Source organism: Pogona vitticeps, chromosome 13 (assembly GCF_051106095.1).
Source record: "Pogona vitticeps strain Pit_001003342236 chromosome 13, PviZW2.1, whole genome shotgun sequence".
Taxonomy (NCBI): domain Eukaryota; kingdom Metazoa; phylum Chordata; class Lepidosauria; order Squamata; family Agamidae; genus Pogona; species Pogona vitticeps.
Genome location: NC_135795.1, coordinates 16,333,150 through 16,360,275, shown reverse-complemented (window position 1 = coordinate 16,360,275; position 27,126 = coordinate 16,333,150). Strand labels below are relative to the sequence as shown.

General features: G+C 39.1%; 1 protein-coding gene and 1 long non-coding RNA gene across 7 annotated transcripts in view; one reads left to right on the top strand and one right to left on the bottom strand.

Moving 5' to 3' along the window:
- The window catches only part of SDK1 (sidekick cell adhesion molecule 1), a 574,835-nt gene extending 568,972 nt beyond the window's left edge, over nt 1-5,863 (top strand). For all 6 annotated transcript variants that reach the window (XM_020802390.3, XM_020802389.3, XM_020802388.3 and 3 more), the window contains one exon: nt 4,436-5,863. In XM_020802390.3, the coding sequence (XP_020658049.3) occupies nt 4,436-4,708 (273 nt within the window). In that variant the 3' untranslated portion in view covers nt 4,709-5,863. The remainder of the gene's footprint in view (nt 1-4,435) is intronic.
- The window catches only part of LOC140702533 (uncharacterized), a 43,361-nt gene that overhangs the window by 5,855 nt on the left and 10,380 nt on the right, over nt 1-27,126 (bottom strand). The window lies entirely within an intron of this gene.

Below are 27,126 nucleotides of genomic sequence, written 5' to 3'. Positions count from 1 at the left end.
AATTATTTCAATGAAAATTTAGTTGTCCTCAAGCATTCCATTTCAGGATACAGTGAACATGTGAAGCGTTTCCATCACCATCTATAGACAGGTAAGACTTTCTACCCAACCATTCTAACACTGGAGGGCCTTTATGGCCCTTTGTCCACTATAGGAATAGCTGTCTCCTTCAGACAGAAATTCTCCACCTGGAGGCTACCACACTCTTCCTCCACACTTGTCTACTATAACCTGCAACAGAAGGATTCTTCCTTCTCAAATGAACTAATGAACTAACAAATCTTGCTTGTCTGAAAGCAGATGGACACCTCCTATGTCTGACCTGGGATTTTTGCATGGGGAGGCAGCACTGAAGAAATTGCAGCCCAAGGGTGCTTAACCTTCCCCAAGTTCTCTACTGTTGTGCCAATCTAGGCCCTTTTTAATCTCTGCCTTCCCTAGCTGGACATGGACACCTAAAGCGATCTCAATTTACTGGCAAATGTTCAGGGTGTGGGCAGTATTCAGCATCTCCTTACCTGTCTGTTCTCCCATCCCAATCTTCCCCAACCAACACACTTGCCTTACTTGGGCTAACCATGTGCTGAGAAACCATATTTGCTGAAGTAAACACATATACGTCTGCCTTGAACCAACTGTTGACCCCATCAGAGAAGTTGCACTGCTGTTAAGGCTTGATGGTCAGGAAGCTTTGGATGCCCTCCAACATAAATAAAGAATTTTAATGAGGTTAAGCCACTCACATAAATAATGTTTACTTCTAGCAGTCAGAAAGAGAAAATTGCTAGGCCAGAGAGGTGTGAAAGAGATCTGCTTAATATGATCACCGAAAGCTGTTTGCTGCTTCGCTGCCATGTGTTTGTCTTGTTGTAAATGCACACAGTGCAACAGCCTTGGCCCCCAACACTACAAGCGATCTTCATCCAAGGAGAAAGAGCTCTTCCCTTGGTGCTTTTCCCTCCATTCCTTCGTGCCCACAGAGAATCTAAGGGTGTTTGCAAAGCTTTACAGGAACCACAAAACTCTTTCTTATTTGTGCTCCTGACAGAACACACAGGGGAATTTCTCACCACTGGAATGGAGAAGGTCTAGAGCAGTGGTCCCCAACCTCGGGCCTCCTGATGTTCTTGGACTTCAACTCCCAGAAATCCTGGCCAGCAGAAGTGGTGGTGAAGGCTTCTGGGAGTTGTTGTCCAAGAACATCTGGAGGCCCAATGTTGGGGGCCACTGGTCTAGAGAGAACTGAGGCCAGAAAAGAGAAAGGGTGCTGGTGGCAGATATTGAGGAACTGGCAACCCTTCCCCATGGTGGTTGAAAGAAGGACAAGAAGGTTGGACCACTGTAGTCTTTTGAAAAAAGGCAAATATCTTCCCACCCCCTACTTATAAATAAATGCACACAATTCCCTTTCCCCAGCCTTTTCAAAAAGAAATTTGACAGCCAGAACAGTTTTTTTAAAAAAATTCCCTCTAATGCCAGCCTTAAACTGAACTAGCCCACTAGTCCCTAATTTGTTCCCTAATAGCATTTGTTTCTTTCATCTCACCAATAAAAATACTTTAAATTATCAAGCATTTTCTCTTATGTTGTTGCTTTGCAGGCTTCTGTGCACCTTTGCTTGTCAATTTCTAATCTAGCCGGACACCCAATCAAATGCCGGGCTGCTGCTGTTGCCTCGGCAACCAGCCTGCAATTGCGGTAAAGGGGCTGGCTGCGCAGCAGAGACAAAAACGGCCCTGCAGCATTTCCATCTAGTCAATAGTTTTTGAATCATTAAAAATAATACAGCCACCCTGAAATATAATACAGTTGTAGGTACAATTTGGATAACAACAGAGGAGAGAGGGACGAATCAAACCTCAAGAGTTCCTGGGTTAACAGCACTTGGATCTGAGTTCCCAAAATCTATTGAGTTCCAGATGGCACACTGGGCAAATGCTCAGTCATCCATGTCGATATTTTCCGTACACGAGAGGAGGAGGCAGCTGCAGATCTCTCTGTGCTAGATTCATGCCGAGGATCTTCAGTGCCAGCTCTCTTTGCCTGCCCTTTGGCTCCTGAACCTGCTGCCGGCCACACCAGATAAACGTTAAGCTCCTGGTAATCACCTTTTTCACACCGTAAGTCTCCATGTTTTAAACAGAGTGTGAATTTCTTTGTTTTTGAAAGAGAAGCCTTTAGTATTTTTTCTTACCAGGACTCACATACAGATGGCCATTGACCAAATGGTAACATGCTACGATTTCAAAACCTTGGATAGGATTCGCTGGGGAAAGTGTAGAGCAGCAGGAAAATAGGAAAAGCAAACAGGAGATGGGCTGACTCCCTAGAGAAAGCTAAACAGCAGGGCTGTTTGGGGCAGGACATTTTGGAGATGGTTCTTTCACAGGGTTGCCATCAATTGAGACCGACTTGACAGCACAGAACAGCAACAAAGTTCTCGCATTCTAGGTCAATTCAACAGCTGTGGTGGTTCTTTTTCTCATGATTCTTCATTTTCTGAAGATATTTAGATGCTCTAAAACACGGTATGTTAATAGTTGCAAGAACCAGCAGCTCATTAATGTAATCAGATACTCTCATAGTTTGCTTGAATATGGAGTAGAAAACTGTTATGCAAAATCAGTCAGCTATTGTATCCTTATTTTTTCTTGAATGACATCTACACATTACCTAACGTTTTTACTAGTTTCACTGTTATATGTATTATCAGCTCCCTTATTTTTTTGTGAGTCCATGCTTTCATAAACAGCTCTTTAAGAATATAAGGCTGGCAGCCCAAATAAACAATTGTGCATTTAGAGTAAATTCCATTGAATTCAGAAAGATTTAATTCTGAATGAACATGCACAACATGTTTATCACTCTACAATTCTTTACTGAACAGAATGTTGCTTTTTTTGAACTATTTCCTTAGCTACATTCAGACAGCTACAACTCCTTCATAATCTCTTTATTTATTTAAAATATCATTACCCCGCCTTTCTCCTTAAAAGGACCCCAAACGCAGCTTACGTCATTAAAAATTATATAATAATCTACAATGCAAGTACCCATATTTCTTCTTCTCCCATATTTTGCTGTGTCTTGTTCTGCAAATTTTCTGTCTAGTGCACACAGGTAAATGCTGCTTGTTGAACAGAGCACCTAAAACTACTGCTGAAAGCCAGGCATGGGTTTTCTTTTTTACAGGGAGCTCCAATGTCAAAACAGATTTTCTGGACTGTACGTTGTGTCTGGTAGGCAGAGCCTTACAAACTGAAAAACTCTATCCTCCACAATAAAGATCTCTACCCAAAGGTGTAGTCAAGAAGACATGTGAGGTGGCCACAGGAAGAGAGTTGGTTCTCTTAAATTGACAGAATGATAGACTGCCAATCTAAGTTACTGGGCACAAGCTTCAGGAAATTTCTCCTCCTCATATAGATGTGAGAATGGAGCTTTTTAAAATTGGGAGAGGGTTTTATTTATATTTAAATTTCACTCTGTCCAAGGGCAATACACATTATGCAAAGCAAAAAATGAACTACAGAAGCAGCAAGGAAGTAGATAAAGAAAAAGAGAGAGACCAAAGTACCGGTCCCATCAACAATAAGCAAATACAGTGTGAAACACATAATGGAAGACAAAGGTGGGGGATGGGAAAGAATACAATTCCACAAGACATGTGAGGCCCAGAGTGGGGGAATCACACATGTTCCTACTGATGGTAGCATTACATGGGAACAAGGCACCGTGTTTAACAGGTCCCCCTGGCCAGTTTGTTCCAGTGGGTCAGTCTCAAGACTTGTGTAGCAGTTTTGTAAACAAACAAAGAAGCATGTAACAGTGATTCCCAACCTTGGATCCCCAGAGGTTCTTGAACTAAAACTCCCAGAAGCCTTCCTCGCCTGGCCAGGATTTCTGGGTGTTACAATCCAAGAATAGTTGGGACCCAAGGTTGGGAGAGCCACTGATATAGAATATGCTAATAGAGTACATTTCTGTCCTGACAACTACTGACAAATCCATAGAGAACAAAAGACAATGGAGTTTGATCTATAATGATAGGCTAGTAAGGGGGATGGGCATTCCTTTAAGCAGCAAGGTCCAATATTAAGAGACCCTAAGATAAAACTACAGCCTCATGTGGAATAAAGAAAGCACCTTTTTCCTTGTGCTCTGCCATTACTGTGATGAAAACAAGGCAGGTGGCATCTATGGTAGCTGGAAAGAACATTGAAACGTGTCATTGTGCATACACATACCGATACTATACAGGCTGCCAACTAAGAGGTTGCTGCCTGTACATAGAGACCTCATTCTCATGCAGGCTGAGTCTGTCTTCGTCGTATTTATGGAGCAATGTAGAGCAGTATACGGTGTTCCACGGACATGTGGCTGAAAATCACCATCATGCAAATGCTAACGGACCTTTTTATCTCCAAATCTACAGGCGACCGATTCGGACTATGAGGATGAGTTGCCAAAGCACTCTTTTGTCAACCATTACATGAGTGACCCAACGTACTACAACTCTTGGAAACGGCAGCAAAAGGGCACAAAGCATCCAGCACCATACAGATATGAGGAGTGCGTGGCAAGCGAGACGGAACCTTATTTCCAGACTGTCATCACAACACAGAGCTCAGGGGGGGTGTACACTCCAACAGGACAACCTGCTCCAGGTTCAAGGACTCCAGTGACAGGCTTCTCCTCCTTTGTCTGACATCAGGAGAAAGAACAAGGACGTAAGCTCAGTAACCTGCCAAGAAGTTTAAAGGAACCACCACCCAAGCAGAGGACTGTAAACCTGATAGGTGCAGTGAACTGTGGGTAAATTTCTCTTATCAGGGTAGACTGGATGTAAATGTGAATGTTTTTTTTTCCAAGACAATCAACTCTATAAGATACAGAGCTGACCTAGTTGAATTTGGTTTGATTTTTTTTTCTAAAAATCCACAAACGATAAAAACAACTGATAATGTTGACCACTTTGGAATATGATTTAAGGGGATTTTTAAAAATTAAAAACACACACACACACATGCTTTTCTAATGCTGCTTTGGGAAGAAGCCTCTTCCAAGGTTCCTTCTCTTCTCAAGCCAAGGAGGTGACTTCCATTTTTGTGGATTAAGTAGCCCTGTTGTGATGCAACTGAAGGTGAAAGCATGGTCTCCCAAATGCTCTCCCCCTTATCCTAGGAACCAGATTAAGCAGGAAAACACAGGGGAGATGGAAGAAACTTTAAGAATGGTTGTCTCCCTGAATGTCTCTTTCTCCTAGCTGCTTCTGCCTTCAAAACACCAGCTGGATCACTCAGTATTGTGTCTCTCCCGCTGGCTACAGTGAACACTCCTGGTGGTTTCTGATCAACTATCTTTTGCTGTCTTTTCTAGCCTTTTCTAACCAAGCTTGTTGTGATCCTTAAGGAAATTCCCTCCCTAGGTTTCTGTTAGACATGTCAGCATAAAAACACAGTAGAAAGCATTAGGTGAAACAGTTGAAGAAAGATGCTGACAAGGTGTCAGTTTTGCTCTTATTGTGGGTCTGATTCCTCCTTTGTAGAATGCATGTGCCAATGTCCTTTTGAAATCTAAAATAATAAGAAATACCCAGCAAGAAGGGTCCTTTGAAAGAAGATGGTATTTATGAGTTGTTGGGGAAAGAACACACAAGTTGGAAAAAAAACACTTTTATGGTTTTCAAAGGGGTCGTGTAAAGGAAACGAACCCCCTCCCCTTGTTTGCTTTACCAAGTGGGATGCTATTTCCAGCTCTGTTTAAAAAAAAGTACATGTTAACACCAGATTTGTTTGATTTTTTTTAAAAGATGTATATTTTTAATGATTTTTTTTTAAATACAAAGACACATCATACTCTACTGGGTGATCTTTTTTTGGTGTCCACAGGTGTCTTTTTTGTGATAGTTCAGCTGTTTACACAAGAGCAGCAGCCCTGGGGCTCTGAATGATGCTCAAACAGTTTTAGAAACCACAGGATCACAAATTATCTCACACATACATGTTTCAAAGCGACTGCTGTGCTGGAGCACTGGGCTGTTCTGTTGTTCTCCCTGTCGCATGGTGCCCTGTCTTTGACCCAAAAGGATGCAGCCAGCTCCTTTCTGCCAAAGCCCATTATGTTTACTGCTGGTTCGTGTATTGGAAGGAAAGCTGCTGATCCACTCCAGACATCAGTCTCAGCAGGAGCCATGCAAGAACCATGGGGGAACAGAAAAGACCGTTGTACACAGATTCTGTCTTTGGTACTACTACTGTCCCTGGAACAAGGTCTTAGCTGATTCCTGCATCCTGCCGATGCAGGAACACCTTCCCAGAGCATCCACCAGTCCAGCATTAAGACTGTTCCTGGTTGCCTTCTCAGAGCTGTGTTGTCCTACTGGCATTGCTTGGTTTTACATTGCCCCATACAGGAAGGCTGAGGGGAGTTCTGACTCATTCCCATCCACATCCGTTCAAAATAGTAAGAAACAACACAGGAATAGGCTTCTGTGTTTCACCATATTTGGGTCGCTTCACTACTGCTGAACCCAATCATCAATGCCAACATTAACTTCTGTCAAGCAAAAAGTCGTGCTTGCTAACACTTTAATGGCAGATGAAGTAAGTGTTCTTTTCACTGCACACGCACAGATTAGACAGCTCTCACATTAACCACCTCTTTAGTAATGTATGGAGGGTCCCTCAGTGTCTTCTAGAAAGAAGACTTGGTGCCAATGTATTGTACTGTGAGAACAAAGGTGATCTTGTTCAATTTGCTTTCTGGTTAAGCAAAAGAAAACAGCATCGAGTTCTATAATGGTCATATTGGCACTCGCATTTCTAGATCATTCACATCTCAAAAATTCATTTCAAAATTTTTGAGTTTCACTGCACGAGGCCTGTGCACAAAATCTAAACTTGAAATGTGCAGGAACTTGGGTGTCAATCAATCTAGGGATTTAGAGCGCCGAGCTAAAAAAAAAGTATTCAAAATTTATTTTCTCTTGAATGCAAATCAGCTTCATACCTCAGCTTGTAAATTCAAGCCTCTGAGTCAAATTCAAAATTATATTACCAGCCATCACCAAATAATTATGAATTTTGTTTCATGATCATATATATTTGCATTGTCTTAGAAATAGCAACACAAATGTGAATATATTTGACTTTTTAACCTGTCTTTCAATCAGCTTATATATATATTTCAGATGAAACTGTAAACCACTGAGTATGCATTGCATTTGCTCTTGAAATACTATTGCCATTTAGAGGTAGTAACTACATTGGGGCTTTGTGGTATTTATTTGTTGAAGGAGCTCAACAGGTGCAACATAAAGGTGGAAGAGAGACAGAAAGAAATTCTGTTTAGAACTGAAGGCTAAGATGTCCCTCAGCATACAATGTGACTCAGAAATTTGGTTTTGGTACCGGAACTGAGCCCATGTCATCACACATCCATCTATTCATGCCTGACAGCCTAATTTAGAGTGGGAAAAGAAGCCTGCAATCACTATTGCTGAAAATGTGAGAGTCAGAAAACATCACTATTCTTTTGCAAGCCACCCCAACAATCAACCAACTTATCATGATCTAACTGTTGCCAAGCCCTGTTCTAAACTGTAAGCCATAGCACAGAAGATATCAGTCTTTAAAAAAAAATCAACATACATTGATCTGCAATGGGACAATTGTACCCTGATCTTCCAGTGTTTCTGCTAAAATGAGCAAGAATATTGTACAAACAGAAAAATTGCCTCTCCTACATGAGACTAAGGGCTAGCTAGCCCACTCTTATATCTATCTCAAAAATAGCCAGGCATATCTTGCTGACATAGAAATGAAAATCATGGGAACACCCTGTTGTTTAATTCTAGCCTCTGGCACTGAGGTAGACTGTTTCTGAGTACAGAACCCCTAATGAACAATAAAAGGATGAACTAGTGACACAGGTGCGATTCCCCCCACTTCTGTATGCAGCACTATTGCTTACATGGCCAGAGGAAGACCACCAACGTATATGAAGGAAGATGTCAGCAGACTCTTTACTCCAAGATCCTCAGGGTTTTTTCCTCGTGGTGAGAACCCCACAACATAGTCCAGTAGAGACTCCAGTAGAGTCACTGAATGCTGACTTAAGGAGGTTTTTTTTGCGGTATGTTAAAGATAAGCAACTGATCAACTTTAGACAAAAAGCTATAAATGGTTTTGATGTTCAACTTCTTCAGTGAGAGAAATCCAGTCTGTCTTGGGCTTGAACAAGTGCTTGAACACCGGACTGGAGTGACGACCAGTAGGCTGGACAGGAGCAGCTCATGGGTCGTATGTGGCCCTTGGGCCGCACTTTGCCCAGGTCTGGATTAGAGTAATATGGGAAAGGTTATGGCTGGCTTGAATAGCAGACAGGAACCTTTGATAATATAGCATGTTATCTGCTACTCAGCAGAGCATTCTTGAGAGGCGATGATGCTGCCTAGAGACCTAGCAGAGTAGATCTTAAAGTTAGCTTTGCTATCAGAAAGCCTTCCTGTCGGATTCTTTAGGTAAGTGGCTTGGAAAGAATGACGTACAAAGGAAAATGGACTTTTAACAACCACAATTCCCTCTAAGCAAGAACATATAACAGAAGAAAGCTGTTACTCTTTCCTAAGGGAGTCTTCCAAAAGTAAGAGGTATTAGCTTTATAAAATGCTCCCTCGTTCCATTTGCCTTTCAAATGGAAGATATCAAGGATGATTCTTTTAAGATCTGTTGACACTAGCAGGGTAATTTCTGCTCTCCCAATCCACATCCGTCTCCATAATCATATTTGTATTGGCTGTGTTTATTTAGTTACAACTGAGTCCAGAGAGGGTGTGCAAATGAAACACAGAGAACTGGGTATCCTCAAGACATAGGAATTGAATTATCCCTCACTTCTCTCATTATCATGTATTGCAGACCTGACAATGCTTGGACTCTATATGCAGCCTTAAGAAAAGAATAAATCACAAGAGTGTTTTATTACTATTTATCATAGATATAGGATAAACTGGTGGCTCTGTCAAGAAGGCTTTCCTCTATTGCTAAAAATATTGATAATCCATTTCTTTTTTGAACCATAGCCTTTTAAAAGCATGACATCTTATTATGCAATATTTCAATCAAGAGAGCCCAGGATATGCACATAGTGCACCATTTATGTCTTATAGCCAAGCCACATTTTCATTTCCACTCATATTTTTTGAATGCTCTAGAAACTCTATTTTAAAAAGTCATCTGCTCTAAGAAGTCAACGGATGGAACAAACCTTGGTGTCCTATCTGGGGTCAAGCAAAAGGCATCAGAGTTCTTCTACTCTGAAAGGTTATGGGAGCTCTCCTGAAAGAAATATTTCATGTCCTTCTATTCACATTGAAGACTGGATTGCAGAATCCAGAATGGATGTTACCCAGTCTAGCCTAGGTTCATGGCCTAGCATTGTTTGCATCTCAAAGTGGACCCACAAAGACCAGCCAGGGACTTGAGGATTCCTCAGCCATGTGCCATGGCTGTCACATGTGTGATAAAGCCAAGACACTGTCTGGAAACCCTCTGTGCTCCCAAGCGAGCTGGGTTTCTGTTTCAGATGAAATTTACACTGAAATAAATTTCTTAATTTTAAAGATACCACAGTACTGTTGGTTTTATGTTTTGTTTATAGCAAAACATTGTTGATATACTAAATCACAGTGGGCAGGTAGAAGAAATGTGGGGTCTACTTTTTTCTTTCTTTTACTAGAATCTATCAACCAGACTGGGATAAAAACAGCAAGTAAGAAAGATTAATGTTTGACCTAGAATGGAATGATAGGTTGCTTCTGCTCATATTTTTTTAAAACAGGGCCAGAACTAAGCCCTGTTGCACAGAAACCCATTCTCAGTTCAATTGCCTCAGCTTCCCTAGTTTCAGCAGCCTAATTTGGAACAAAGGAAGAAAAGGATGCTCTGATCACCCATACATGGACTAAAACATCAAGATCTACCTCTGCCCACTGGTATATTAGTATTCAAAACAGCAGCTCAGAAGTTAATGGACTTACTTACCTGCCTGTCTGTTTTGCTGGTCTGCACCCAGTTCTAAAGCAGGTCTCAGCAGTGGCAACACACTAACCTCCGTGCTCCAAATTAGCAGCACATGGCTAATTTTGTTTGTGACAAAGTTAAGAAGAGACCTTGTGGGAAGAATTGTGGGGTTTTTTTAGTTCTGGAAACAGCTCTACAAACCATATAAAATTCCTTCTAGAACTATAATATACACATTCAGTTTTCCTTTAAAAAATGCACACAGTAACAAAGCAAAATGCTGCTTGACATCAACCTAACCTACGGCAAAACCTTCAAAGGCAGTGTCCTTTATCCCGTTACAAGTGAAAAGCCCATCCGCTCTTGGGACTCAATGTCCTAACGTATCACCAATTTCCACATGTTTATACTCTCCGCAGACACCAGCACATTTTCAGGATGGGAGCTCTCTTAATTTGACACCTCTGCTGCTGTACAGGGCAGCCAAGCAGCAAAACCTCGGACTGTTGCACTATTGGGGAAGAGACAGCAGAGGGCACTGCTTTGCTTCAGTCCCTTTACAAGGCCTAACAATTACCAAAATTCGCAGTGCCTGTTGGAAAGGTTTTGCAGAAGAGACTCTGTTGAAGGAGAAGTAAAAAAATAAAAATAGCAATGGATCAATGTGCATAGTCTTCCCCAGTGTGATCTGACTGGCAGACCCAATCTCTGAAGGAAGATGCCATATTATATTCCGAATGCCCACCCTATTCAAAACCTGCCCTGCTAATAGAAGATTAGCATGTCAGACCTAAGTGTTCAGCTGAAGCTCTTCCACTGTACTGCACAAGGGATTTTATCAAACCTGGGGGATTAGCTGGCAAAAGGCTATTTCAGGTCCTGACTCTTCTACAGGTACAGCTGAGTCAGAGACTGGTTAAGCAGAAAAAAATTACAGGGAAACATGTGATTTCTTTTCAGAGGGGTAGCCCTGTTACTCTGTCTCAGGATGGATAAAAGAAACAAAGAAAAAGGACTGTGACAACTTCAAGAATAATGGAGTTGCTTCAGAGTGAGCTCTCTTCTTCAGACACCAAAAGGAGAATACTTCAGTTCCATGTTTATATACACAGTGTACATGATCGTGCGGGTGGGGACGAAGTAAAATGTGATGCAGGAAGTAACAATGACATTATTAACACTGGTAATAAACTTTGAAGTGTTGATTACACAAACATCCTGCTGTAAGCCGCCCAGAGACCTTTGGGTAGTGTGGGCGGCATATAAATTAAATAAATAAATAAAAATAAATAAATAAATAAAAGCAATAAATAATTAGCTAAAGCCTAAAATCTGTTAGTTAATCCACAGTGACTGAGCCTTAGTCTCTGAACTGCTAAAGCACTGCGTTCTGTTTTTGAAAAGTGTTAGCTGTGCTGAAATTAGAATTTTGCTGGAGAAAGCAACTTTTGTCTATACACAACACTGTAGTGAAAAAACAGTAATAAATATATATTAATATCTATTATTCTTTATATCATATATCAATAGTGTGTGTGTGTAGAAAGAGTGCAAAAGCTAAAAAAAAAGCCCAGTCTCTATTTATACCTCGAGAACCTAGAGACATGCTTGAATATATGGATACAGCCATCTTCAACTGTTTCTCCCCCAAGTCTCCATTTAAAATTCCTCACTCCCCCAACCATGTATACTGTTTATATAAACTTTTTGTCTCAATGTGTCTGAAGAAGTGAAGTGTAGTTCATAAAAGTTCACAGTCAAATAAACCTCCCGGGACTTCCTCTCTCCCCCCCCCCCCTTTTCTTTACAGAGATCAGGCACCAGATGAAGCCAGGTATCTGTGCAGCTATTAATGTCGAAGATAATCTTTCACCTTCGGGGAAAGAATGTCCAAGATCATCTTTCACCTTCAACACACAGTCATCCCATCTGTGTCAGAAGGAAAGGCACTGAATTCTGGGGTCCCCTTGGCTTGCAAATTATACCCCTATAATGAAGCATTAAAACATCCAGTATGACGACCCTTACAGCATCCAGAATAGTACCACTTGATTCTGCTGAATCTATAAATAATGGAACCCCTGATGACAGACCAAATAGCTCTTGGCCGAGGTACTAGGCAAGGTTGTCCTCTCTCTCCAGTTCTGTTTTGCCTGGTTATTGAAATGTTGGCAAATGTAATTAGGAACGATGATTTTATTGAAGGTATAGGAGAAAAGAAGATAAAGATTAATTTATTTGCGGATGATTCCTTATTGACAGTGAAAAACCCGTTAGAATGTATAGATAAAATTAAAACACACTTAGAAAAATTTGGAAAAATAACCGGATTAAACATAAACTGGCAAAAATCTGACTTAATGTTGTTTAATTATAGTAGAATAGAACAAGAAAAGTTTACTGAAAAACATGATTTTAAAATATGTAAAACAATTAAATACTTAGGAATAGATTTAGCAAAAAATATTCAAAAGATAAAGGATTATAATTATAACAAACTAAAGGAAGTAATTAATAAGAAACTACAAGAATATGATAAGTTCAAATTATCTTGGTTTGGAAAGATTGCATTGGTAAAAATGAAAATTTTACCAAAAATTAATTTTCTATTCAGAATGTTACCAATGCAGTTAACAGAGGATGAGTTGAAATATTGGCAAGGAATAGTTAACAAATATTGTAATGGAGGGAAGAAATCTAGAATAAATAAAAAGTATTGGTATAAAACAACAAAAAAAGGTGGTATAGGTTTACCAAATATACGAAACTATTATTTAGCTAACCAACTGAGGTTTATTGGTGAAATTATATATAATCCGGAAAGGTTAATTTGGTGGGAAATGGAATCATCAGAATTACAAGGAAATATAGAAAAATATTTATTTGCTAAAGGTAAGAAAGACAAAATAAGTCAAGTTAATAATCCTTTTTTAAAGACACTGTTAAATATATGGTATAAGTATAAAAATAATTTATGTTCATCATACTCTCCATTTAGATTAGTGACAGAAATAGAAGATTTTCCTACCAATATGAAGGTGTATATGGATTTATTTAAAGAAGAAAAAGTGATTAGACTGAAAGATTGGCTGTATAAAATGAGATCGATAGATCAAATGAAACAAGTATTTCAAAACAAGACTATTTCATGGTTGAACTATGTACAACTGGAAAGATGGACTAAGGAATGGGCAAATAAATATAATAAAGGTAGAGAACACACAAAATTTGAGCAATTTTTATTCTCATATGAGGACATTCAGATGACTGACTCAGTAAAAGGTACAGTGAGTAAAATTTATTCACTTCTTAATTTAGAGGAAGAAGAAAGTGAGAAAGAAGGCTTGAAATTGGTGTGGGAACAAGATATTGGGAAAAGAATAAATGAAGAAGAATGGAGGAGGATATGGAAAATGAGGATTTTAAGATTGATGTCAGTAAGAATAAAGGAAAAATTTTTTAAACTTAGTTTAAGATGGTATTTAACACCAGTAAAATTAAACAAAATCAACACCAGTCATCCGAATGTCTGCTGGAAATGTGAGAAAGAAGTTGGTACATACCTTCATATGTGGTGGGAATGTGAAAAGGTACAAAGTTTCTGGAGACAAATTTTTAAAGAATTAAGTTGTATCTGTGGAAAAGATATAGAATGTAAGGCTGAGATTGCTTTGTTATCAATATATGAGAATGTGGAATATGACAAAATGATTAAAGAATTGATAACTAATTTAATAACAGCAGCTAGATTGATTATTGCTAGACAGTGGAAATTAAAGACTGAATTACAAATTGAAGAATGGTATAAAGAAATATGGAATATAGCATTAAATGATAAATTAACTTGTAATTTAAAGATGAAGAAAGGAGAGTTGAAAAAGAATAATTTTTATGTAATATGGGGCAAATTTTTGGAATATGTGTTAATAAGGGGAAAAGGGAGAGCTCCAAATCAAGAATCTATGCAGTTCTGGAGAGGAGGACAATAGAAGAAGAAGAATGAGAAGAAGAAGAAAAAGAAGAATATGGCAAGAGGTCCCGTATATGGTGGTGGGGAACACTGTTATTGTGTTGTAAGTGTATATGTTTTATGTATATGATTTTTTTGTTATAGTTATAAATAAATAAAAAAATATATTTAAAAAAAAATAATGGAACCCCTACATTAGGTAGATAATATTTCTTCAAACGTCTGTTTGGCTACCAAAAGGAAAAGAAGTAATTCTTCTTTAGTCCATGCTGAACATACCCCCACAGGCAAATCCCAATCTACACTCTTCATCACTTTTCAATCCATACCTGTAAAGAGTTAATAGATGCATTTATCATCATTTTCTTCCGGAAGTTATGCTAGGCTAGTGTTGAGATGAATGGAAGTAATCCCATTAGTTATTTCTTGGACACCTTTAAACTGTTGTTGGATAAATCATGCAAAATGTGTAGAGCTGCATAAATAGACATGCTGAGCTGTTGGTTTTCCCAAAGAGGTTCCCTACCAAGATGCACAGACTCCAGCATCTACCATCTCCACCAGTCTGGCTGTCCAACGTACCTGGAAGGCATCAAGTTAGAGAATGCCTGGTATACAGTACATGAGCAAATCTACCTCAAAACGTTAGGGAAGGCACCTTCCCTAGCCTGCTGATTTGTGGGGGAGGCGGCTTCACCTGAGTTTAGCTTAATTCTCTCCCACAGAGAACTGTGTACAAAGCTGCTTACAACAAGCATCAACAAATCAATTGCCCAGTAAACACTGCACATCTTGAATATCGCAGTAAAGTAGCCTAGACTTGACACAAACATGCTGCATAGCTCAGTGGATTAGGCATCTGGTTGTGGAGCCAGAGGCTGGGAGTTTGCCTCCTTCACAAGGTCTGCACTTAATGATCCATAGGGTCCCTTCCGTCGGTGCAGTTCTAAGATTCTTATGATTATACAAAGCAAAATCAACATGTGCAAGATAAAAATCATTTCCCCTCCAACTATTTCCTGGCAATGTTAATTACAGTTTTGCTTTGCTTCCAAATGGCCCCAGCAGTATGGTTCTAAGTTTTCAGTTGGAAAAGTCTTCTTGCCCAACTAAATGACTCAAAGTCTCTATTCCCCCCCCCCAAAAAAAAACTAGTGGCAGCAAGACAGAAATATTGTGCAATTAAAAGGGTAGTAAGCCCTCTTTCTTAACCCTTCTGTGAGTTCTGGCTGCTAGAGCTGATCTTAATACAGTTTCCAGGGTTGGGACAGGGAGCAGAGGAAATTATAATGAATTTGGGGAAAAATCTGTGTGATTCATTTATTTTAAAAATAAACCTTGCATCCTGCCTTTCTGCTGTTACACATCGATAGAGTGGCAAGAAGGATTAAAACCAACAATGAAATGCAACGAAATTACAAAACTGCAATAACTAAAATTAATAATAATTGCATGCAATCAAGGCAGTTCCAACTTATGGTAATCCTTTTTCCAGGTAAATAAAACTCATGGAAGGATGTATATAAATGGGGAAAACATAACCAACGTCATGTGAGAATAACTTGCTAAGAACTTGGAAAGTCCACAGGTAGTTGCAAATTAGGGGATGCTAGAGTTGGAAATGAAGAACTGGAAAAACTAACAAAATACTGGGACCTGGAGATCGAAACGTCTCACTTCTGGATGAAACACACTTCAGTGGTCCCTGTCATCATCAGGTCTTTGGCAACAATATCAAGAAATTTCACACAGTATTATAAACATTTGCAGATCTCAGAAATAGCACCATCAGAGCTACAAAAAATGGCAATCTTAGGAACAGCATATATACTGCGCCAAAATTTAGCAGATACTTCAGTTTTTGGTTAAAACTTGTATCCGTTATATAACACCAGTCAGTGTTTTTATAATTTTGATTGACTGTGTCTGGTATTTTTGAATAATAGTATTAATAATAGAACTGGAAAGGACACTATGGATCATTGAGTCCAGCCTCTATCAAGGAGACACATTGGGGAATCAAAAAAACTCCTAGCCTCTGGGACTGCAGTGAGATATCTAAATCATTGAGCTATCCAGCAGTTTGATATAGTACCAGAGAACAACCCTGAAAAATACTTAGAGTTTAGAGTGCAAGAGCCTAGTCACACAGCCAAAAACCTGAAATCTGATCTGTTTTAAAAACTGTGCTGAGTTTCATGTCACACAATGAATTTCAAAGTGTGTAATTATTTTCCTCTGGCTCAGTTTATTTTCTTAGGAAGCGAGTTAAAATATATGGCCAGCAGAAGGTCATTTATTTTAGCACACTGCTTTCTTAATCAAGCCCATTATGAACCTTACAGCAAGTTTTAAAAGAGAGCCTCTCCATGCATACCCGATTTAAACAGGCTAAAAGTATATAATCTCCCAAATTGGTACATTAACAGAAGATGATACACATTTCAATTACCAAGCAGGAACACAGGAAATGACTTAAAAACATATGATTTGAGTTGGCTAAAATTACAATGTTACATATTGTGGGTTTTGGGGTTTGTTTTGTTTTTGAGAAATGTAGACAGACCCTAAGGCTAAGGGGAAAACTAAATTCCATTGGCTAACTTCAAGCTGGTCACTATCAGCCTTATTTAGCAAAATGGGTTGTTGTAAGTATAAGGAACACCACTTTGACCACTCTGAAGGAAAGCTGTTTATGTTTAAAATATACCGGATCATCACCAATAATCCAGTGTTTATGAAGCAAGTCAAAAGATCTTCACTGAAAGTGAGGCATTAAAAAATGCCCATCTCTTACAAAGAGAAAATTAAGTACAGTATTCTTGCTTTGCACTCATGAAAGCCTGAGAAAAATAATGTATTGAGGACCACAGGAAACAATGATTTCAAATGGAAGTCCTATATCCCCCCTCCCCTGAGTATAGCATTTTTGTTCACAGAAGAAATTGCCACTAGGTTTGATATGAGGATTGATCTGGAAGCCATGAGGACAGTATTTCATCATCATCTTTCTAAAAATAATTTTTTAAAGAATCCAAACATTTTGTCAAGGACACTGTTTATTCACATATGAAGAATCACAGTAAGCAAATTGTTTGTGAACTGGAGGAAGAATTCTAACAACTGAGCCTACAATCTGAATTATCTGGTGAGTGGCAGAAAGTGTTTTGTTGTACTTTGCTATTTTTAAAAATGCTTTTCTTTAGACATAATTTTCCCTCTATCCTAGGTTGATAAGTACAACCATATATGAGCTATAAATATCTGCCGTTGTGAAGAGAAAACGTGGTCAAAAATAGTAATACTTGCAAATGGGCATAGATATAAGAGAAGGTAACAGCACAATACCAAAAAAACTTCTTCCTGTTTGCACCACTGCTTATGGATATCAAGTCTAAATTCTCAAGCAGCAAAAAGTAAGTAAGTATTGTTCAACACTCAGCTTAATCTTTCACAGTGTCTGCTGTCAGCTTAGAATACAGAATCAGCATAGCATGCCACTTTAGAAGGATAATCTTTTCAGCGCTATCATGGTGAAGAGGTCCCAAATTTTAGCTATGGGCTGGAAATGTTTGGAGATATTGTGCTACCATATATTGCTAAATTCTGCCCTCATTATTTATATGAGGAAAATGTCCCTTATCTATTCCCCCCCTTTTTTTTTTACTTGCAAGTTTTGCTTCTAATAAATCATTATATTTTCTCCTCTGGAAAACCCAGCAATATTCATTTCACTTTTAAAAGAAATATATCCTAGAGAATCTTGCCAAATCCAGTCTTGACTGACCAGCTCAAAAAAGTGATGTAACTTAAGTGGAAATCCAAGCCTTAATATCTGGACTGCTATTTAATTCACGTGATTGTGACATGTTTTTGAGAAGCAAAAAATTCAATTGGTTTTAAACCTATTGTTATAACACCTACCATTCCTATGTTTTTCCTGATACATTAAAACTGGTCAGCATATCCTTTTCAGTATTGTGGGCTGAAACAATAAGCCTTTATATTTATATGGCAATTTTGGGGTGGACAAAAGCATTTCCCAGACATCAACATAATCCTCACAACACCCTTTTGTAGTAGGATGATTTGTTAGCAACAGAGTCAGAGAGCAGTGTATGTGTGTGCATGGAGACTCACAGTGTGATGGCTTCCCTTCAAGCATGGGTTTCAGCCAGGATTCAAACAAGGGCCCTCCTACTCTCTGTCTTAGATCCCCTTACAGGGAACCACACAAGAGTGCCTGGGGACAGAAAGAGAAGTAGCGTCTCTTGTCTACAAGCCTGTCTCCTCAATACATGGAATAAATAAGAAGAACAGTAGGCATTGCATGAAATGTTACATATGTACTGATCTAAGCATGCTATTTTATGGTTTTGCACGAGAGAAATAATTGTGCTGTACAACGAAGTAGTGAAGTCCATCACAGGTGTCATTATTCAAAACTCTTTGAAGCCTACTTTCTCTTTATTCAAGCTCTGGATAGTTATCCAACAAACACTGATGGTGTGGAGACCTTAAGAATCCAGAAATAACAGTCTGGGGTTACCAGCTGTGTCACTTTTTTACAGTCCTCTGCTCCACAATCAAAAGTGCATGTTTATGTCCAACACATGGCCTTCAAAACCCACAGTGATTATTGATCTACAGTCCTTTGCCCTGTTTCAGAATATTGATTGTAAAATGATCATGCTGTGGTGGAAGACATATGGTGTAGCAGCTGTATGTTTTGCCTCTCTTCATCCTCTTGCATCAGAACTTAGGTAGAGAAAACCCTTTATAGGCAGCTGAACTAAGATATGCTGTAGTCTGAAAGCATGCAAAGGGACCAGACTGCAGCCTGAAACTGTTGAGAAATTAACCTTCCCATGAGTTCACATTTGCTTATTCATAATTGGATTATCTTCCCTAGGCTTTGCTGGAAGGTAATCAGCACATCTGAACATACATACCACCTAGTTTATTGCCTCTTCTGCAAGGTAGGAAGTTTCTAGAGGCTTAGAGCCTTTTTCAAACCTATAATTAGAGACTCTTTTCTACTGGAGATGCTGCTGTTTAAAATTAATCCTTTCCCCATGCAAAATATGTATGTGTGCTACCTCTTAACGAAATACTTTGATGTTCCCGGTTATGTAGCCATTACTTTTTAGAGTAAATTCAGCATAATCACTGGATCCCCTTTAAAATGAGAGTAGGCAATTAAAATCGAAGCTTTAATTCAGGCACAGAAATAGCAGACCCAGGCTCCCAGCCAGTATAAAATCAGCATCATTTTCAAATCAATAGAAATACGTTGGTGAACAGCAGCTGCGGGAACACTATACCATGCCGAGTGAGTATAGAATCATTTTGTCTACAAGGCTGTGGCTAAGAAGTAGGGGAGAGAGGGACAAATAAATCAATATTTGTTTGTTTTTAAGTGGAGAGAACATACACCACCTACAATTCCTGAAAGGCATGTTGCATTATATACATATCATACAACAGGGGATGAATGAAGGCGATCTATGCTTCTGGCTAGCTGGCAGTTTGAAAAGAAGCCAGACATATCAACATGACATTCTCATTCTAAAAATGGAGATCCCTTCATTCTTCTCCATTAATAAAGGCCTATCAATGCATTCCATTGGGGAAAAGTAAAACAATGCATGGTGGGAGTGGGGAGAAGGCACTTACATATCATGAAAAAGGGTGAGCAGGCACACAGATGAAGAAGTCTCAATCCCTCCCCCTACTATAGTAAAATAATTTCTATTTCCCCCTATCGTAAAATCCCTTCTATTTAAAATATAGTAATTTTTTTCAAAATTATCTATAGATATAAATTGGCATGAGCAAACTCAGTAATTGGTTTCTTCCCGCCTCCCCCTCCAACAATACAGTCAGGGGCTGACCTAGCAATATTAAGCAACTACCTTAGAAGAGGCAGCAGTCCACCACATAGTAAAGGTGCAGCTGAAACTCAAAGATCCCAGTTCCCTGACCCTGTTCAACTTTTGATGGTAAGAAGTGAATAAGGGATCTGCGGCCCTCAAAACAAGTACTCTGCCACTGAGCTTTGGCTAAAGGAAGATCTGTTGGATCAACCCAAAGAATAGCTACTAGAGCGTCTTTTCAAATCCAGCAAGCTGGTATATACTAAGGCAGGCTATCTTGGTCAATGATTTTAGTAGCAGACGCTTTCTAGTATCACAAAGAGGTATTTTCTCAATACTCTGATCCCTGATCAGAGTGCACAAAATGCAAAGACTGCATGTGGGGGCTTTTGTATGCAATGTATCTGCCAGTGTCTCCACCTGTTCATCATGGCTCTGTCTTCTATGTAACAAAGAAGCTGAAATGCAGTACTGTAGTAAGCCACAACCACAGTAGGCCCATTGAATCAACACAGATCTGGTGAGTCAACTCCTCCCTAAGTGCCACTGATTTGATGGGTCTACTCTAGTTATCACTTACTATTCAATTTCACCTAGCGTGTTTTAAGCAGGTGTGGGTTTTCTATGAAGGCATACCCATGTCTGGAAAGCTAAGCTATTTTTGTTGCTAATAGTGGTTTCCCAATTACTTCCTAAGAACACATAGTTTTAGCATTATAGTTGTAGGAGGCAAGGGCTCTCAGCAGGTGAGCAAGCTGACTGAGGAAGGAGAAAATAACTAGAATATTCCATTCTCCTTTTGTGAATTGAGTAATTAGTTTGCATGAAAAATCCTTCTCCTCCACTAGTAAAGCAAAGCAGTTGACTGTGCAGGAGAGAGTTCCCCATTCCCCCCTTATACTGGGCTGATTGTTTCTGCCTGGCAAGTGACTTTTATGAGTTTATTTACAGGCAGTCTTAAATGTTTGTTGCTTAGAATGTTAGAAAATGGCACATCCTTGTCCTTCTAGCAACATATATGGAGGCTAACGATGAGAATAGGATATCTCATAATCAATCATATAAAAGCAGCAATAAACGTTATTGTAGCAGGATAGAAATACAAAACAATCAGTTTTTAGAGATTTAGGGAAATAGAACTGTCATGAGACAGGGTCAAAAAAGGCATAAGATCTGACACAAGAAGCAATCTTCACTGGTAAGGGCATTCTAAATATAGCATGCCAGACACAAGAGGAAAGGACTTTTTGAAACAAAATAGGACTACGTGGCTAATATTTGAAGGCAGGGATATTTTAACAGCACCTGCAAAGAAAATCTGAGCACATAGGAGGTACATTCACATGGGGAAAGATTTGGTTTTCTTTTTAATTTATTAGATGATTGCTGTTTTATTTATGTATATGCATGGTTTATCTCTTAGGATATTTTTTGTGATTTATTTTATATTTATATTGCGTAGAATGTAAACCACCCAGAGTAGCATCCATCACTAATTGGTGTGATCTGCAAGAGGAAGGAAGGAAGGAAGTTCATTTTGGGAGATATATTATAACACAATATAATTTCTGAATATTTTGCATAAATTACCACTTCCAAAGCCCACAGCCAAGTTGTCTTTTGCTGCGGATCGTTCTGCCTATATGAGAAGCAGCCAACAGCAACACTGCCTCACAATGCCATTGAGTCAGATTCCCTCTTCTCTGCCTTTTTCATCCATCCTTCCTTCTTGCCCCCTATGTGTGACCTCCTCCCTCTGCGCAAAATGTGTATGAAACACTTGAACTGGAAGTTCAAGCAATGCAACCATTCTTAAAGCACTTCACAAAATATCTATAAAGTGTCTCTAGCTTATTCACTTCAAACAATTTCAGAGTTTATGCTAATCCACTAACAAAAACAAAGAGTTAGCACAGAGAAACATTTTTTTTAAAGAGCATTGCTCAGGTATTTCAAAAAGTTGGTTTCAAAGCCAGGTGGTTTCCAAAGAAGATACAGGTGCTTCCCTTTTCAAAGCCTGAGTTTGGAAGTTGTCAGAGATAGCGCTAATATCCCACCTCAAAAAACAAAATACGTAAAGCCAAAGCTATCAAACAAAAGATTCCTTTCACAAGCTGTTTTTCCCAAGTTTTTCAAAGAGTTTGTCAAAACAACGAATTTCCAAATGAGCTTGAGACTCATGTCAAGTGTTGAGATCCCAATTGGTCAGTGATCCCATTGATTTTTTTCTCTTTAGTTTTCCTTTTTCCCCATCTTGAACTTTCAAATTTGTTAACTTAATTATGTGATTGCTTTGATGATTTTTAATGATGTTTTATAACTGCTTGTAAGCCGCCCGAGTAGACTCTGTCGAGAGGGGCGGGGCAGAAATGGAATAATAAAGAAAGAAAGCAAAGCAAAGCAGGAGACACAAGAAAGAGAAGGGTTTAGTTATGCCAGATCTCACTGGTCACATCATGAAGTATGACAGAAAATGCACCTTGCAAAGAGTACAATAATCACCGATTCCTTTGCATGATATCATACAGTACCAACACAAAGTTGTGTGAAACCCCTTGCAATAACAACAGCAACCCCATACATGCCAGTTGAACAAAAAGAACCAACACACACACACACACACACACACAATCCCATCTGTAATTGGTACAATGAGGTCATTAGAGAAAACAGTGATGCTGCTCACGCAGGACGTGGACTAAGAGCAGTACAGAAGCCAGTGTGGGCCTTAAAATGTGATATGATGGCTATTTTAAAATACGTACTTGAAAATCACTGCTGCCACACATACATGAGGAAGCCAAATAGTATACCTTCCAATAACATTTAGGGGGGGGGGGACTGTCCCCCATAGTAGTTTTCTTCTTATTTATAGAATATATTTATATTTCTATATAATGTTTTTATGTGATTAATTTGTTTTTAATGATTAACTGTATCCTTCATAGATCCAGAGCTGGCTGAATAGCTCAGTGATATAGAAATCTAGCTCTGGAGCCGGAGGTATGGAATTCAATTCTCTAGGGAGAAGAGCCGCCAGACTGTGAGGCCGTGGGCAGGCTGCGCAGTCCCAGGGCACCCTTAGGAGAACTACTTCTCAGTATTCTCTATGCAGGAAACCCTGGAAAGGGTTATCATCACCATAAGTTGGAATCAATTTGATGGCACACTATATATCAGTGATCCAGAAAAATCTTGATGGAGATACTGTTCAGCTCTCTCTCTCTCTCTCTCTCTGTGTGTGTGAGAGAGAGAGAGAGAGAGAGAGAGTTAATCACTAAAATATGTGTTTATAAGAGCGAATCACTGAAATGTATGTTTCTAAGAGTGAATAACAAATAGAAGTATTTTAGTAATATGGTTTATGATGCAATCAGTCAATGATACAAATTTGCTGGCCTGAGGAGGCTATGAAGCAGCCTTAGGAAGGGGATTTGCCTGCCTTATCAAAAACTGGTCTGCCAGGATAACGTGCTGCTTCCTGCTTATTTTTCAGGCCTTATTACCTACAGACAGATTACAGGGTGAAGCAATGGGAGTGACAGATTTGCAGCCTCCTCCACACTAAGTGTGTGATAGACTGAAAACTGTCTAGCAGGAGGAATAAATTGTCCCTTCTAATGGAAGTAAGCCAACGTGAAAAGGATCAACAGTCTGAGGCAGATATTGAGGCCAACTGAGAAAGACAGAGCAGAGAATCTAGTTTGGACTGTAAGCATCATGGGTTAGCAGTCGTCTCCTTATTAATCATTTATTTATTTCACTGCTATATTGCCTGCCCGCCTGTGTAGCCACTCGAGTTAGCTCACATATTATTACAAAACACATTAAATTGTAACATTAAAAGTCTAATAAAAACATATAAGCCAATATCTATATAATTGCATTGTCAGTGTAACTTAATCAGCATAAATCTTGACAAGTGAATGCCTCAAGTTAAGAAGTCAGAATGAGTGTTTACTGATGTGTTGCCAGTTTTGTGGCTCACCAAATGCCTATGCTGACAACTTTGCAACTTGTAACAATTTGCCATCAGTTGTACTATGCTGACATTTATTTATTATTTATTTATTTATTGGACTTATATACCGCCCCATAGCGCTACAAGCACTCTCCGGGCGGTTTACAATTTTAATTATAAAGGCTACACATGACATAAAAATGTAATCCGATTCTGGTCATTACATCAAAGAAATTACCAAGTTAAAATACTTAAAACATTTTTTAAAAAATGACAAAGCAATAAAATGTACAGCACCCCACATTAAAATTCCTTTCTCACCTGTCTGATTCAGCAGCTAAAACCCTACCTTAAAAAGGAAATTATATGTCTGTAGAAGGAAGAGTGGAAGGGCCACCCTGGTTTCTTGTAACATGGAGTTCCACAAGCTGAGAGTAACCACTTCTCTTCCATCTACCCACATGTGTCTCTGAGGACAACAGAGAAGGATCTCTTTTCCAAGATGCTAAAAGCTGGGCAGGTTCATATATGGGAAGACACAGTCTTTGAGACAGTCTGGACCCGTAAAATGGAGCTTTATAGGTCACAACCGGCACTTTGAACTGATCCTGCAAATGGACCAGCAGCCAGTGGACTTGTTACAGTGGAGTTACATGTTCCTCAGAATTTCTCTCAGATCCTGCTAGATATAGGAGCAATGGATTTTGGTTCTGTTTTGCAAGCATTCAAGCATTAGTGGAAAAATAGCTTAGTATGTATATCTGCAACTAAATGCAAATATTGGCACCAAAAGCCTTCCAGAAAAATCTCAGAAAATCTGTATAGTATAATAGACAGAGTGTCAGGCAAGGATATGGGAGACTGGAGTTCACATCTCTGCTCAGCATGGAAACTGTGACAGTCATAAACTCTTCCTCGATCGTCTCACCTACCTTGAAAACTGTAGAATTCTGGGACTGTTGCATGCTAGAGAGAGACTGTGGTCCTCTCCTTGGGAGGTCTTAGATCCAAAGGTCTGGCACACATTAGCAGACCAAAAGAAGACAAACCTGTTCTCCAGGTTCAGTTTAGTCACACAGAAAAGCGAGCCAACTGTTTGCCCCTCTGACATGGCATTTTGAAGGAATAGAGAGCAGACTAGCACTTCAAAACCAAACTGCCCTTTGTTCACTTAATAAAAAGGCTCTGAATTGCAGCTTTGGGGATGGAACATTTCCTTTTCCTTGCTAAGAAGTTACAGAGTGTGTAGGGTAACAGATGGGCAAGACCAGATAGGCAGGATATAAATTGAATGAATGAATGAATGAATGAATGAATGAATGAATGAATGAATGAATGAATAAATAAATAAATAAATAAATAAATAAATAAATAAATAAATGGACAATGGAGCTGAGCTGGCAGTGCTTCAGCAGCAGCAACTTAACAAATTCAGGTAGGTTAAAGCATGTTGCTCTACTAAAATCTTCTGGACTTCTGCACTGAGCGTTACAAGTAAACACCAAAGCAGTTCTGAGGTGTGATGAGTTTTAGATCCAAAATACTTCTGTAACCCTCTGCCTGGAAAAACATATGCCCACTAATTCCTCAGGAGTGGATTGCCCGGTGCTCTGTAGGTCTCAGACATTACACAAACAGCATTGTGGTCTTCTAAACTAGATGGCCTCATAACAGTTGCCATTATTTCCTTTTATTTAAGTGACAAGCTGCATTTCTCCTAAAACAACTGTTTTGCAGTTTAATGCTATTGATTTACCCCCTTTTCTTTCCCTCTTGTAAACAGGCAACATACTTGCTTTTTCCTTTTATTATCAGTTATTTCCCCAGGCTTAATTATGCTTAAGTGATAAAATAATTGCTAGTAGCTTAATAAATTTTTATGTAATCAAATTCCCTTTTAATCCTTAAGAAGGACTAGTGGCAATTTGCTGGAGAAGGGTCACCAGCTCCAGCCACAGATATCAGCTTTTCCCTCCAGGCATGCGTGCACACAGAGATAGAAAGCAACACTGGAATGCAGTGGTTAAGAGCAAAAACAATAAATAAGTAGAATTTCAGTAGCATTTATGCTGTTGGACTAAAAACAGCTAGGTCTGTTTCGTACACAGCTTTCTCCCAAATTGAGTGGAATCTATTTTTCCAGTTCAGAGCTAAAACTGGATTTGTAGGATACTGTTTATCCAGTTCTCAAATCTTTAATATAAGAAATACACCCCAGTTCTGATAACCCAAAATAAGAACAACACTAAATGGCTTAACTAACGTGTGAGTCACAGAGTAATACCTCCTCTATTGGAGCAGATTGCAGTGTTCAAAATCCAGTAGCAAGTCACAACTAGAGTAGGCCCATTGAATCAGTGCAGATGTGGTGAGTCAACCCCACGATAAGTTCCATTGATTCAATGGGCCTATCCTAGTTGTGATATACTAGTGGATTTCAGCCCATGTTTACATTAAACTTTGAGCTTAAATTTAAAAATACAGAGCAAACATCAGAGCAGATCAACATGCTTGGGGGAGCAGATATGAGTAAAATGACAGCAGAGCATCCCTTTAGCATTCAGCAGACCCCAAGTACAATTCCTGGCATCTCCTGGTAAAAAGGGCAGGAAAATCCCTTTCTTAAAACCCTGGACAGCCACTGCCAGGGCAGATAATATTGGGCTAGATCTCAGAAGCTTTCACCACTAGCTGTGCTGGCCAGGGTTTCTGGGAATTGCACTCCAAGAATGTCTGGGTTACCCGAGGTTGGGAACCACTGGAATAAATCATGGATGAGCAATGTCCATGACAGAGGGATTGTATTACCCTCCAAAAATACTGGGGACAACCCCTACACTCCTGCTTCTACTGATTTTGATGCCCTGCTGTTGAATGTTGATGATGCACCAGCAAAACAAACTGCAAGAGTCTATGCATTTCTTTAACTATGTTTTAAATGAAAAACCTCCTACTGATTTGTTTTGTTTTTTAACTAGAATCGCTGTTCCAGGAAGCTTTCCTAGAATGCCGTTAGAATGCCATTTTATATTGGAAGCTGCCTAGAGTGGATGAATAGTCCAGATAGGCGGGGTATAAATCAAATAAATGAATAAATGAATGAATAAATAAATGAATGAATGAATGAATGAATGAATGAATGAATGAATGAATAAATAAATAAATAAATAAATAAATAAATAAATAAATAAATAAATAAATAAATAAATAAATAAATAAATAAATAAATAAATAAATAAATAAATAAATAGACAGACTTGGAGGGGAAAGTCTGGTTCTGCCGGAATCCTGGAG